The sequence below is a fragment of the Talpa europaea genome, assembly GCF_964194135.1.
Source record: "Talpa europaea genome assembly, chromosome: 4".
Classification (NCBI taxonomy): domain Eukaryota; kingdom Metazoa; phylum Chordata; class Mammalia; order Eulipotyphla; family Talpidae; genus Talpa; species Talpa europaea.
Genome location: NC_140070.1, coordinates 11,944,170 through 11,959,776, shown reverse-complemented (window position 1 = coordinate 11,959,776; position 15,607 = coordinate 11,944,170). Strand labels below are relative to the sequence as shown.

Sequence of the window (15,607 nt, the reverse complement as noted above, 5' to 3'; positions counted from 1 at the left end):
GAGAATGGGTATATATAGGAATGTTGCTGGGAAATGTGCCCTTCCTTCCTAGAGCTAGTCGCAGCCAGCAGAGCCCTGAAGGCCCAGGGCCGTCTCATTGCCCTGTAAGTGGGGCTCTCGTCCCGGGGGAGCCTGAAGGCCGCAGCCTCATGAGCGAAGCAGTACCACGTGGGTCCCTTCCCCAGGGGCCGCTGATTATGAAGTGGTAGCATCTGGTCACTTGTGGTTGTCTTAGCCTAGACATTTACTTGTAAATGTTTTGAAAAAGGAAAGCCTGTGAGTTTAACAGAGAATTTAAAAGAAAAAAAATAAAAGTCACCTACCACCCAGGTAGGATTTTTAAGTATTTTAATCCATTTCTTTGCCTCCCTGCTCCCCTGAACAGATGCCCACAGTCACACACACACACACACACACACACACACACACACCACCCCCACCCCCCGCATCTCCCTGGCCCACAGTGCTGTGTCAGCGTCGTCCTCACATGTAACAGGTTTATGTTGCCCTTCTCCTTTTTTTCTTTCTTTTTTTCCCTCATAATCTCTCCTTGCCTGTGGCGTATCTCCAGACCTATTAGAAACCCAGGACTCTGAGGCGAGAAGGTACAAGCTGGGAGCGTGCTCTCGAGAGGGCAGTCCCTGCGTCTCACTTGTCGTGTGTTCAGCCCTTGGGGTCCCTGCTAGAGTTTAGTGACCTAAGATGTTGTCCTCAGTTGCAGTTTGAGGTTTCCCGGCACCTGTCTTCTTCAGGGTGAGGGTCAGCCTACCGTTTCAGTTCCTAACTTATTGTTCCCTCCCATCTTTGAGCCATAAGTCTTGTGATAACGAATTTCAATTCACTTTTAGGGACTCATTAGCCTCAAGAAGATTTGATTTTCAGGAAAATTACAATGAGGCAAAGATGTAACAGAGGAATAAAGAAAATCCAATTAATACAGGCAAAGAAGTAGACTACTGTAGTGATTCCTTAAAATAATATTCCCAGATTTTCTCCACCATATTCATTAACTATCTCACATGTGTCAGTTGCATTACCTGCTAAATGAACAAACTGGCTTCCTAAAGCCTTTAACAAGATAAATCACTAAGCATAGATAATATATTCTTATTAGCCGCAGAAATTGCCTGTTCTGTGAATCAGTAAACACTAATGGTTGTACATTATTTATTCTTTCCTCATCTGTACAGGGAGTTTTTAACAGCTGAGTCTTCCAAAAAAAAAAAAAAAAAGATCCAGTGTATCTCACCTTGCTGTAGGAGCATTAGTATCCATCCATGTGAAAGACTTCAGAAGCAAACGCTACACAGCCTACATTGATAACGCCTTCAGTATCTAACAGTTGGGAAATTTTTTACTAACTCCAGCCTGAAGTCGCCATGCCACTACCTTGTCAGCTTATTCCTCTTCTTCCATCATTATTAGCAGGGTTGAAATTTACTTTTAGAAATACAGGTCCCCCATAAGGTCAATGCGATTCCCTCCTTGCAATTAGAGTGCATCGAGGAGGCACATAATCACTCACTGAGGGACGAACCACGGGACAGGAGATGACTCAATAAACATTTTAAAGAATGTTTGCAAAGTGTGATTTTCAAATCTGTGTTGAACTTCAATTCCCAGCGCAGTCTCTGCATGGCTGTTTCCACTGACTTGTAGTTTGGTTTAATGCCATTGGTCTCCCTTGACAGCCTCCATGAAAAGGAGCCCAGTGAAATGCTGACTGCGTTTACTATGAGGAGGCCTCCAAGAAAAAAACCATCTGGTCTTCACACCAGGAACATTGTACTTCTTCTGAACAACTGATTTGCTAAACATAGACCGGACCAGGTTTCCTTGCTAGAAAATTCAAGCCAAATTGTGGCCATAAGTATGGGGTGGGTGGGAGGGCACCCAAGTCTGCTGTGCCGCCCACCTCAAGGGGGAATAATTGTGAACAGTGCCCTGAAATTGGGCACCCAGGAGCCTTTGGGCCTCCAGATGCACTTACAACCTTATTCTTGATTCTTCCCTTTTCCACTTTTATTCTCCTATTTTTAATGTTTGTCACTGTGTCACATGCTCTGTGTGTGTGTGTGTGTGTGTGTGTGTGTCTGAAGTGCTTGCAGAATATGGCACAGCATCAGTCAGACACTCAGTCACAGGCAAACCTCCCTGGCTCGTGCTGACAGCGGCTTCTACCACGCGCCCCCACCGGCGTGGTGCTGGTCTCGGCCCCCACATATTGGCGCTCCATAAGCTGGTACATTTGGAAATCACTACCGTGTGCTGTAGCTCAGCGTTCTCAGCCATCCTGGCGTCCTTGGTGTCGTCAACCCTTCGAATGGGGCGGAATCCCAGGGGCCCCTGGGTAGTCATGTATCCCTGGGTGATGAGTGAAAATAAGGAATTCATTTTCTAGTTTGTTTTTCAAGTGTGGATTTATGAGTAATTCTTAGTAAAATCTATGGTTTAGGGCCAGTCAATTCTTAAAGTCAAAGAATTCATTTATAAAACTCGCCTTGATCTCTGTGACTTGGAGCAAATCTTACAACCTAACAGAGCCTCCTCGGTCCCCTCGTGCGCACGGCGACGCAGACACCCGTTACTGGGCTGCAGGGTGCCTGTGGGGCCCGTGAGGCCCAGGAGTGCCAGTGCTTTGTAAACCACAGAGCCCAGCTTTTCCGGGAGCCCTAGGTCACAGTAGGCTGCGGGGGTGTGGGCCCAGAACGTGCAGCTCCCAGCTGCTTGGGCACTGCCAATTAGGGGGTTCACTGGCTCTTTCTGAGGCGTCCTGCCTTTGGAGCCAGCCACAGTGAGCTAGACAGCATTGAGTTTCTAGTCCTGGTCATGCTGCTCTGCCAGGGATTGTGGGCAACTCTCTGCTCCAAGAAATGGAATCTGTCCCGGGAGACGTTGACATCAGCTACCTGGTGGGAACTGGGGGGTCTTGTCTGGCAACCTCGCGCACACATGGCGAGCATGTGCTTTTTATTTATTTTTTAATTAAAAAATATTTTGTTAGCTCAAAATATCTTTTTTTAATTTTTTTTTAGATTTTATATATATTTTACATCATTTTTCATTTTTGCACAATGTATGTATGTTCATCTTGGTTATAGTCCCAGTACAGAGCGTCTGTTTTTTAACTGAGGTTGAGCTGATTGGGGGAGGGCCCTCCTGGAGGCGAGGGGCACCGTGTGCTGACGCCCCCTTGTCCCGTCCCTCATGCCCCTTCTGGTTTCCTGCCTTCCAGCCGTGCACTCTGAAACCCACAGCAAACAAGTCTGTGCTCTCAGTCACCTACTGTTATCCTGAAAGGTGGATACTTGAAAAAGTTCTGTAGTTTCAGCCCTTAATTCTATCCTTAATTCTATGTTCATTGATTTTGATGTTCAGCGCAGAAGTTAAAGATTTATTCTCCTTTTCACGGATATTAATTCATTCATGGAAAAATGGGTGGCATTCCGCCCAACACCGAGAAAGGGGCATTCCTATACGGTTCTTTGAGAGCAAATCAACCAACGTCTGTTGAGTATTCACACTCCACTTTGCGGCTGCTCTGCCTGAGCAGACCTTCCAGTGATCAGCTTTGCTGGCATTTTCTTTTTGCAAATGGTCAAGAAAGAATGAGCTCTCTTATTACAGACTTGACTTTGACCTCCGAGGGTGGACTGATTGATAAGGGTTGATCAGAACACTGGGGAACAGTAATCAGCTCACTTTAGAGTTTCTCATACTCAAGGAGAGAAATACAAGCGTGACCAGGCACTGAGGTAGAGTTTTGAGAAAATGGTTGGATACAAACCAAACGCTAGGCTCCACGTGCCTTCTCAAAGGAAAGACTATAGTGTAGAAAAGGGAACAGTCTACGTGGAAGTGAGAATAGGGGAGCTAAAAAAAAAAAAAAGACTTGATCATTGTGTCCCCAGCTTTCCCCGGGACGGACCTGGAGCAGCCGGGCTGAATGTCATCTGTCAGCAAACTTGTTAGAGGAGGAGGCTGCTTGGGGTCTTCCAAACCCTGACATATCAGACTTCCAGCTCGCCAGGCAACCTTCAGTCACAGCTAGACTTACTGGGCAGTTTTCCTAGTGATGACTAGGCTATATGAAAACTTGGGTGTTGTTTTTTTTTTCCCCCCTCACTTCCAATGAGTATTTTATGAGTATTTTATCTAACAGCCTCCGATTTGGTTAGCATATGGAATTCTCTTAAGCTGAGTCAGTTTGGTACATTCATAAAAATTATTTTTAGGATCCACCAAGTAATACCATCTGCAGAGGTCATCTCTAGCTTGCATTTCTAGCATCCAAGCTTAGGGAGTTCACTTGAAAGGAAAATGGAGAAGCAAAGTCGTGCTCTTTCTCCTTGCAAGTCGCAGACCCCCATCTGCACTTCTGTTTCTCTGCTGCTCCATGAAAACAGCCGTGCAGCCCTTGTTCTTCAAGAACCTAATAGAATCTCAAAATACACCAATTGGCGGAATCATCAGAGAGCAGAACCTGCCAGAACATGCACCTAAGTCAACATAAATGCAATAAATGGAAACATGAAACATGGTATTTTATGTGGTTTCAACTGCTGAAGTACAGAGTGGGAAACACAGGACTTAATAGTAATAGCATTGGGGGATTCTAGGGATTTGTGGGCTGGCAATATGATACTGCCGCAAAAGAATTCACACACACTACTAATGTAATTTAAAATTATATTCATAAAGGAATTGTATCCAGGCAGAGGGTTGTAATATTACTCCCTTAGGTTGGCTAGTCCACATCTGAATTACTAGAAAATCTTTTGGGAGAGTTATACTGACAAAATAGAACATAGCCAGAGAATGGTGATTGGACACTTTAATTTATAAATTTCTTTGATGCTGGGTTTTTTTTTTTATTTTGCTATGTATAATGGACTATACAGAATAAACTACCATAGCTTGTTCTCGAGCAACTTACTTTATATAATTCTAATCAAAGTGCATTAGAAGCTGAATCCTTTGGTAAAATCCACTCACCCCAATCTGCTGAGCTTGGATGATTGGATATAACAGTGATAATTCTTTCGTTGAAAATGCATGTTGGTTTCTGAAAGCTGAATTTCCTGCATTGCTTATTTATTCAGCCATTGGTTGTCAGCACTATTTCCTGTAAATCATAAGCATTTTCCCACCTCTTATCTTGAGAATCAGCAAAAGAGATTAGATGGAGACAGGAGAAATTCTCAATTTACTGAGAAATCAGTGGATAGTTTTTAAAAGCCGTGTTTCCCAAATTGAGAATTTGTTTGCTAAGCCTAAAGTATCTTCCCTATTAGATTTAGACTGCTAGCAGAATTAAAAGGAAAAAATCCAAAATGACTGTTTATTGAAACTCTCAGTGAATGACCTAGAAGTAAGTTACCACCTTTAAAAGAGTGACTTCCACACACAAGCATGTGCACACACATCACTGACTAATGACAATATATATGTGCATTGCAGCCTAAAAATGTTAAATTTTCATAATCTGCAGAATCTGATATTACTAATTGATAAAGTCTAAATACAACAAGACTTTATATCAAACTAAGGGGGAGAGAACAGACCCCTCCCCATCACATAACAGGTGTATTGACTTGATGTTCAATATCAATTCTTACATCTTAGATCAACTCTTAGCCATTCATAGGCTAAGAGGACTATAGCTAGGATTTTTTTTCTTTTGCTTTGTATTTAACAAGATTTCTTAGAACCCCAATATAGCCGAGGTTTGTTTCATGACTTAGCTGTGTGACTTTATGCAAGTCATTTATCCCTGAGCCTTAGTCTCCTCATCTGTAAAATGGGGACATTAAAAACAGCATTACCCTTGAAGTGATATAGGACATCAAATAACATCTAAAGTAAGACACATAGGATAGTGCCTGGCACTTAATAAGTATATACAGCTATTTGCCATCACACTGCACATGCTCTGTGACTTTTCCTCTTTCACTTATATTACTTTTTCATATTTTAATTATTTCTTCCAAAGATAAATCTTCCACCTATTCATTTGCAAAGTTCTCCAAGTATCTAAATCATCTGCACACAATCCATTCTTGTGCTGTTATCCTTCCCAAGTTCCTCCTGTTTGGTCTCAGTAATTTTTTTTTTTTAAATCATCTCTGGACTCTCTCACCAGTGACTCCAGGGTGCCTCCTGACCACCTGTCACTTGCACCTCAGTTTCCCCACTGACACTTCAGGGAAAGTAGAGACATTTGCTCCGTGTCTCGCTCCCCTGCAGAAAGGTGGGCTTCATCAGGGCAGAGGCCCTGACCATTGCCCTTGCTGTGTAGCTCTATGCCCAGTGCACAGCGTGGGCCTGGGAGGTGCTCAGCACTCAGTCTAAACAGCAGCTGCAGATGGAAGGTTAAGTGGATTATCAGACTTAACCTGCACTTCCATAAAAATGACCTCTAAGAATATAGACCCTTCAGAGCACTTTTTCAAAGGAAAATAAACATTATTGCTTTTATGGTTTTAAAAGTAATCTTTAGAACAAGCTGGCTTACTACTTCATGAAAAATTTTGGATAAAAAGCTCTCCCTTCACTTAGCAAGCTGAGGTAATAGGTTCCAAATGCTTCAAAAACTAGCTCCTGCCAGAAGATCACAGGTCTCAAATCCTTCTCATTAGTCTCCCTTCTTCTTATCCGTTCTACTCCTGCAACCAAGCAAAAAATGGTGTGTGCATGTGCGTGTGTGGGAGGTGGGGGGAGGAGGCTTCTGTGGAACTTATGTTACCTTCCTTGGCTCCTAGAGTCTGTATCAAAACCTGTTTTGCATTTCCTTCCAATTAGAAAAAGGCTTCTGGCAACTTTATTCTTGCTGTGATTGTTCCTGATAGTTTTGCATGGAAGAGCTAAAGACCTTTCTTCAGCCAATCTAGTAACTTGAAACAATATTAGAACTTGGTTTATTCCTTCAACAGTTAACTTTTGAAGGCCTGCTACATGCTACAGATGAGTCTTTAAACACTTTCCCAGAATATTTTAGCCATATTAGGATCCTTTCAAACAGTTCCATTGCAGTTTGTTCACAGCAAGCCACTTCAATCCCTTGGACAAGCACAGGTTCTAAAAAGGAACATAAACTGAGATCAAAATCATGAGGGAAAAACAACAACAACCTGACAACTGTAAATAATATCTTAAGCATCCCCAGCTGAGAAGCATAAATTCACACCCTAGTCCTCTTTATCACACACACGCCGATTGTTGAAGAAGTAGCTTTGTCTACGAGTGACTTCATCTAGCAGCGTCTCTCCTCTGTCCGGTGTTTCAGTTAAAATGTAAAAGGTCGTAATTCGTTCACTACCTCGGCTACGTCCATAATATTTAATCCAATCAGAAGACAGAATCGTAGTAGACTTGGAACCAAGCATTATCGATTACCTCTAAGTAAACATGGTCAACTCCCTTTGCAGGTGCAAGTATTGGCATTATGATGAAAACCTGCTCACGTCCAGCGTCGTCATCGTCTTCCACAACGAAGGATGGTCCACCCTCATGAGAACAGTCCACAGTGTAATTAAAAGGACGCCAAGGAAGTATTTAGCAGAAATTGTGTTAATTGATGATTTCAGTAATAAAGGTAATGGCTGTGAGATTGATGTTTTGTCTGTAATGCAGGTTAATTATGAGTGATGGCAACAATGTGATTTCAAAAGTCATTACAAGTTAATAGCATCTACTGTTAGCATCGAGTACCAACAGATTGGCACCATGCCATGCGTTGTGTAGGAACTATTTTGTTTAGTCCTAACAATAATCCTTGCAGTGGATGTTGTTACCATCTCTGTTTTACACACGAGGTCAAGAGTTGTTAAGTAACTTGCCAACAGTCAGAGCTGGAAGTTAATAGCTGGGTCTAAATCTACAGGCTCATGCATCTGTAAATTTCTTTATCAGATGTCTGTGTTATGGTATATGTATTTTGAAAAAAAAATTTAGTCATAGAGTTAATTGATTGAAAGACTGAAAACATGCAATTATAGGTTTATTGCAATGCCCATTGTCAAAATGAAATTAATATATTTAATAGCCTATATTTTAACGATACAAATATTGAATGATACAAATATTGAATCTGACCAGAAACCATGGACTATTTTTCTTTATAATAGGAAGTATTTACTAAAGCTTGTTTTTTTGCTGTATTTTGACGTGAGGTATTGCATAACAGGAAATTGTTTTAGTTTTATTCTTTTTGAGGAACCAGCTATTACAGCACTTAGGGAGATATTGGTTAGTCTTGATACAACTTGACAAGGGAGAGATTGAGGGCTGATTTCCCAGAGAAGTGGGTTTTTAAGTGAGCATTTTTAAAAATCCATTATTGTGAGCTGAAAATTTCTTCTTAATGACGTGAATATCAAAAGCTAGGTAGTGCCACACTCAGGCCCAAATCAGCATACTAAATAAAAAATGCAATTGTGCTGCTGAAACCCGGATCTGGAGAGTTACTTATTTTTCTCTGATATTTGCCCAAAAAGCACATATCTTCTTGTGATCGAGTAGTCAGTTTTCAGAGGTTTCAATTCAGTTTTGGGACTAAGTTTTGCAGAGAATTTTTATGAACATGTAATGAAACCCCTGAATATGAGGTTTGAAGTGAAGATGGAACATGACAACACCATTCACAATGGCTTTATAATAGCTTCTCCCAAAGCTCAATTTGAAATCCTTGCAGTCTGGACAAACCTCTGCTGTTCTTACCATGACAAGCCCAGAATCTTGATCTGCACATACATCCGGCTGGGACAGAAATGAAAATACTGTCTAGTTCCTCTTGCCCTCCACTTTGTGCAGCTAATCATTTTTTTTCCTCAACTAATCATTTTTAATTGTACTAACTACATTGTAAAAAATGCATTTTAATTGCACTACAGAATGTATAATTTAAAGGTTTTTAATCCTACTGAATACATTTAGCTTAGACAGCTCTTGTTTGAATTTTCTGTGAAGGCATGTTTTCACTAAAAACACTATTCCTATCTCAACATAAATATCTGAAAAAAATTTAAAGTGATTTTGTGTTGGTCCCGATATTTTACCTTAAAAAAAAATCTAAATCTGGGCTTCCCTGGTTAAGGCTCAGCGCTCCCACTGCTACAGCCTGAGTTAGATCCTCACCCACATGGCGCAGCAGACCTCTCCTGTCTCGCCCGCTGCTCCCCTCCGCAGTGGATTTCACTAGATCCACCTGTTCTGCTCCCCACTCTGTCTCTGGTGAATCCTCTCGCCTCCCGAATCTCTGGCCTACACCCAAGTTCATCTATGCAAAAATAAATAAAATCTTTTTTAAAAATTATTTTAAAAAATCTAAATCTACAAAAATGACTTTGAGAAACCCCATGGCTATGATTTTCTTGAATTTAAGGAGCCCTATGCTACCAATATAAGTAAAAGTTCAGCTTGGCCAAAGAAAAAGAGAACAATTTTGAACTTCAGGTTTTTGTCCATTTTTCTCTCAGATTTTGTTATCAATGCTTCTGTTGCAAATCTCTAATCAGTTTCTTGTAACATATTTCAAAAACAATTGCCCATAGAGCCTGCTCAGGTTACAGCATGCAGAGATGTTTATTGGGCTCCCCCTTAAGCAGAAGTACAGAAGGTCTTTACTTAAGTTTCCTGATTTCAAAACAACCTTAAGGTCTGAGTAAAATCAGCCCACCCAGGCTAAGCTGGCACAGGTGAAATGCCACCTGGCATTCTCAGCGATTTGAGCAACTAAGGGTTGTCCTGTCCCTCACACTAGGAGCTCTGAGCTGCACTCTGTAGAGGCCAACCCCCCACCCCCAGCTTCACAGCAGGACCCAGCCTTGCAGAACAGCCTGATCTTGGACTTTCTGCCAGGTTTGCAAAGGGAAAAGAGACATCAGGAAGCACATGGGCCCTTAACCCTTCAGCTAACAAGTCCCCACTTCACATCCGCCTCATCGCCTCATCGAGAGCATCCTCCAGTGAGAGGGTGAGAGTACTTTGAGCATTAACATAGCCCTCCCTTGCGCCATAATGACTTTAGGTTTAGGTAGATTGCATGTCCCCTCAGAAAAGCACCCAATGCAATTCAAAAGGGGCTTTTTAAAAAGCTTAGGCTGTAGCAGGCTAAAAAACAGCAAAGTGAGAGCTCTTTAAAAATTAAATTGAAGGAAAAATTACAAAGACTTTTCAGGGGGGGAGGATTATAATTCATCATGACAATTTTATTTATAATTCTCAATTGATGCCAAAATTGAAAAAAAATTTCCTCTCAAATTTGAATACCCATGTGTGGGTGTTTTACTAATTATAAACCCCCTAAAACTGAATAAAGTATCGAGTGCACTGTCGACTTGCCTATTTAACCTCTAGCTCACCACTAATACAGCTCTTTGTGTGCAAGTTCTGTATCATGGGCCAAAATTTTAAACAATATAAAAATAAATTTTGTGTCCCCCCCAGAACGTCGTTAGGATCCAGGATCTAGTTGTGACTGTGATGAGCCAACTTCATGGGCTCGTCGTGTGACAAGCTTCTTCACAGCTGTGGGGCCAAGATGGATACGTTGACAAGTGTGTCTTGTTTTTATAGCATAAAATTTTCTCTACCCAATGCCAACATATGTTGCCTATATTTCATGGCGTATTTATAAATTATGACATATCTATAATAGATCTATCATTATTGTGAGTATCTGAGTAGTTATAAATTTATCAATACATAAACCCACATGCATACCCGTACACTCATTGATGCTTCCAGTATAGAGAAGTAAGAGCTTTTGATTGTCAGTTGCAGGCTCAATAGGAACTGTTTTCATCATGACGAAAGATGGTACAGAAACAAATGTCAGTTTAAACCCTGGTCGATACAATGAAGTCATATAAAGTCACAAATATTTTAAGAGCTACCTGTAGTCAGGGTATCTTCAGAAATCGTGAGTCACTGCTTCTTCAAAAGCAAACAGAGTATTGTGCCTGAAAGCTTTGAGATATGAAGTGAACTTCACTAGCAGGTGAATTTCTAAAATTTTCATGGCCATTGGCATTATCACTTATTTGCTGTTTAGAAAGATGTTTGATAATTCTCCGTCTACCCAGCTCCATCTGTCCGTGCAAAATTAATGACTGCCCAACATACCTGTTGCCTACCTGTTTTTTTTTTTAGAAAAATAATAGTTTAATTGGTTTACATACATAAAATACAATTTGTAATGTTGACTGAATTGTTCTTATTCACAGAACACTTAAAAGAAAAACTCGATGACTATATTAAGCAATGGAACGGCCTAGTGAAGGTATTTAGAAATGAAAGAAGAGAAGGTTTGATTCAAGCACGAAGTATCGGTGCCCAGAAAGCTAAACTTGGACAGGTAGGAAACATTCGATGACAAGAGTCGCCTTTTTGGACTTGGTAGCTGAAAGATCAAATACGTTGTAAAGTACCCTTTAGACTTTTATTTTTTAATTGAAATTAAAATGCTGGCTTAGGTAATGTATGTGTCCAAATTGACTGTGATGCTAATTTATATTGGCATCTAGCTTTAAATTGCATATGACGTGTGATGTACCACTTATGAGATGTATTCTTTCACCCTGCCTCTTTCTTTTAAGGTGTTGATATACCTCGATGCCCACTGTGAGGTGGCAGTTAACTGGTATGCACCACTTGTAGCTCCCATATCTAAGGACAGGTAACATTATCTTGCTTTTTTTCCTTTTCATGGTAGAAAAGTAAACCTTGCCCTAGAAGAACAAATACTATTCTCATTCTTCTGGATTCCAGTGCACCGAGTGTGTTGTTTGTGTTACTGCTAGTTGCTTCTGGAGTACAGCTAGGCTGATCCCCTGAGCTGATTCAGATGTGGCCCTTCAGGCACTTGGGATAAGCCTAGGTCATCTCACTTAACAACTCAACTGTGGTTGAATGTTGAAGAGATTTCCTCTAGCCCCAAAAGCTTTCCCTAAGAGTAATACTAACTGCTTCTTCTAAACTGTAGTAACAGTTCTAAAGGCTTGAAGGATTGTGCTTCGAAATTACACCTATCGGCTTTTTTTACACCTGTTTTAATTATTACGTTATATGGTAATTACCAGCCATTACTTGTGACAAGCCTTTGGGTTCCTCCAGAAACTCCAAAGTTTAGACAGACAGCCGTTCCGTGGAAATATGGCTGTCATCATTCCATTTACAGAAATGTGAGAAACCTTGGAAGGCAGTGTCAATCTCTTGGTTCTAAAAATCCTTCCCTGCTTTTAGCTTAGAATTCTGACTCTTTCAGAGCCCAGGAAAATAAGACATGTCCTGTGGCTAATGGCATGAGTCCAAGGAAGAGCTTTGAGGGTATAATCGTCAGAGGGTTTCAGATGAAGGGCTCTTATAAACCTTTGTAATGTACTCTCTGATTTAATCCTCATAGCAACCCTGCAAGATAGATATTCTCAGCACCATTGTACTAAGAGGACACCAAGGCTGAGAGGGATTAATCTGCTCCAACCTGACAGCTAAGAAACTATCACGCCGAGATCTCTCTGGGGCATTTTACTCTACGCCATTTATTTAGAAATCTGAGAAGCATGAGAAGTGAGCAAAGATAAGGGCCCTTCACCTCTCCCTATGAAAACTATAGCAGTCCTCTTGGTGTCCAGGAAGTGGGGACTCTGGGGTGCTGTGCAATTCCAGGGAGCCCCACATCACCCTGCATTGACCAGGCAGCGTCCACAGGCCAGAGGGAATAAAGCACTTCTCTTGAGTCCAGTTCCCCATAGAGAAAGCCTCAGCCCGGCAGGTTTCCCCTTCTCCCTGGTTTCTGAACATCTAAAAAGTGCCTTCACGTGGCTATGAAAGGCTATCATCTCCATTCTAGGAAGTGTGGTTTAAAATCCTTTCCGGTAAGATGAGCCCTGAAGGAAGCAGGCACCAGATTGCCTTGGTGATGATGATCACACATCTAGCCCACAGCACTAGCGTCCTCATGAAAGGCAAATCAAAAGACTGTTTGGGCTCCAAATTGTCACGCCATGATGTAAGCTCTCCAAGTTTTGGGGAGTTATCTTTCTTGTTTTCTTTTGAAGCAGGAATACAATACAGTGGGTCTTTTTTTTTGGCAACAAAAGCTTTTTTTTGCAAGAAAAGTCTTAGGGAAAAAAAAAAACAAGTAAAAGTACAGAAACAGATTTTCATATTAACTGCTGCCAACAGAATAGAAAACAACAAAGGGGGTGGGAGACTGCTAAGAATGTAGCAGTGATTAAGTTTTTATCTTTCTACACACACGCACACACGTACACACATACACTCATTCATCTTTTAGTGGATGGTTTAGGAGGGAAAATCTTGTCAATAATGCAGAATTACCAAGAGAAAGTTGCTATTGAACCAAAGTGAAAATGAGCAAACACTGTTAAGTTCAAGAGCACGGCTCTCGGTCCTGACATTTGTCTGTCAACTGAGGGAAAAGTCTCCTGTGTCCTGGCATCAACCAGTGCAGATTCTTCAACTTGTAGAGAATGTTCATTTGCTTCTGTTTCTCACTAGATATTTAAGTGCCCTCGTGAAAAAAATACACACACAAAAAAAAACCAGGAAACCAAATCAACACCACAAAGAGACCATCTCGTTCGGCATGCTCGACTAGTCAGTGTTGGGTTCTTAAATGCTTTTTCATTTTCTGTAAATGTTTCAGAACTACATGTACTGTGCCTCTAATAGATTACATAGACGGGAATGATTATTCCATTGAGCCTCAGCAAGGTGGGGATGAAGATGGCTTTGCCAGAGGGGCCTGGGACTGGAGTTTGCTATGGAAGCGTATTCCGCTAAGCCACAAGGAAAAGGCCAAAAGAAAACATAAAACTGAACCTTATCGGTAAAGATTACGACTTTATTTTCTTACCTTGAATGTTGATCTAAGTACTTTTTTTTTCCTTCCCCATGTGCTCATATAAATGTGTGGGTCCATACATCCCCTTCATTTCATCTTTGCTGCCGTCATCAACACAATACAGAACCATTTGCACTGTGCCGATTATAGATGTCATAAACGGCAACACATATGAAATTGTACCCCAAGGGGGTGGTGACGAAGATGGGTATGCCCGAGGAGCATGGGATTGGAGTATGCTCTGGAAACGGGTGCCTCTGACCCCTCGAGAGAAGAAAATGAGAAAGACAAAATCTGAGCCATATCGGTAATCACTAAATCACTTACCTGTTTTTCTTTCCTCTGGTTGCGGCTATTAACCTATTAACCTCTCGTCAGGCTACAAAATCTGTTATTAAAACTCTACGCGCTGTCTCAGAATCCAGAAGGGCTCCTCTCCTTGAACCGCAGTCCCGCGTCACTAAAGAACAGGATTCATCCCAAAATACGTGCCCTTAGGTGTCGTGGTGTCACACACCTGGACGTGCCACTGAGGTCACTCCTGCACCCCATCCAGGGGTCACCTGGGAGACTCGGCCATGTGGCGCGGGACTGGGCTTCGGAGATTTGAACCCACGTTTGCATCTTTGTCATTTCTTTCCCCCTAAACACAGGCTCCATTTGGGGAAGAGGAGTGTTCCGAGGTGTTAGTTTCAAATACCAAAAAAAAAAAAAAAAAAGAAAATCTTTGTCATCCTGTCCTAGTAGACTAGACATTAAATGTCATCCTTTTGATGATAATGGCATTCTGTAATTTTAAAATGCTGCAGTGTCTTACAGTCCAAGCTTCATTCCACTTTGATGCCTCCAGTCTATTGTTGACAATGAAAAGCAAGAGATTTTTTGTGTTTTCTTTTGTTTTATATGCTAGCTCTTAAGCATTGCTTTTGTACCTGTTAAGTCTGCTGAATCAAAGTACATGACTCGGGAAATGTACAGATTTCCTTTACTTCATTCTCAGAAGAGGGTTTGATTAAAAGGAAATTTTACTCCACAATCAGCTTTTGGCCCTTCTTGTGGCATTTCAAATAGAACAATATAGGCTACTCTTATTCTCTTGGTCTTTTAATTGGGACATTTTATTGTCTTTCAAAAGAGTGACCCCAAGTGAAATATTTGCTCAAATGATTAGTGTAGCTGTCTAAATGTTTCTGATTTTATTTTTCTGATCTTACAGTTTTGCTTTTTGACTCTCCCCTGTGAAACTTGATAATGTTAGAACCTGTTTGGGGAAGGTATTTCTGCTCGCAGCTTAATATTGGGGGAGATTGGATATGTCACGACATCAAGATACTGAAGAGCAAACGTAAAGAAATTATAAAACTTTAAGCCTTACTTGATATTTTCCAAATTTTCCCTTTGGAATTCTTTTTCAAAATAGTCCAGGAATCTACTATGTTCACTTAACCTGACTAACAAATATTTCTGGAGAAAGAAATAAAATGTAATCATTTGTATTTCTGCCAGTTCTATAGACTAGTAAAGAGATCTTTTTTTAATGAGCTAGAAATGTTTAAGGAAAGTCTCCCTTTAAATAATTCACTGGTTTTCATATTAAGATGCATTTTCAAATATATTTGAAGTGAGGGAAATGGGAATATATTTAAAGATCAAAATAGAACAATTTCAAGCGACACTTAAGTGAATGTGACATGATACTATAGCCCGAAATGAAACCATGCTGTTTTAGCGAATTAGGCA

The 15,607-nt window shown here is 41.0% G+C and overlaps 1 protein-coding gene across 1 annotated transcript in view; it reads left to right on the top strand.

The window, feature by feature from the left end:
- Positions 1–15,607, top strand: part of GALNT7 (polypeptide N-acetylgalactosaminyltransferase 7) — a gene marked incomplete at both ends in the record, with an annotated part of 103,839 nt that overhangs the window by 76,278 nt on the left and 11,954 nt on the right. Inside the window, 4 exons of the mRNA XM_084231025.1 lie at positions 7,428–7,594; positions 11,226–11,356; positions 11,598–11,677; positions 13,670–13,852. Coding sequence (XP_084087151.1) covers positions 7,428–7,594; positions 11,226–11,356; positions 11,598–11,677; positions 13,670–13,852 — 561 coding nt within the window. The remainder of the gene's footprint in view (positions 1–7,427; positions 7,595–11,225; positions 11,357–11,597; positions 11,678–13,669; positions 13,853–15,607) is intronic.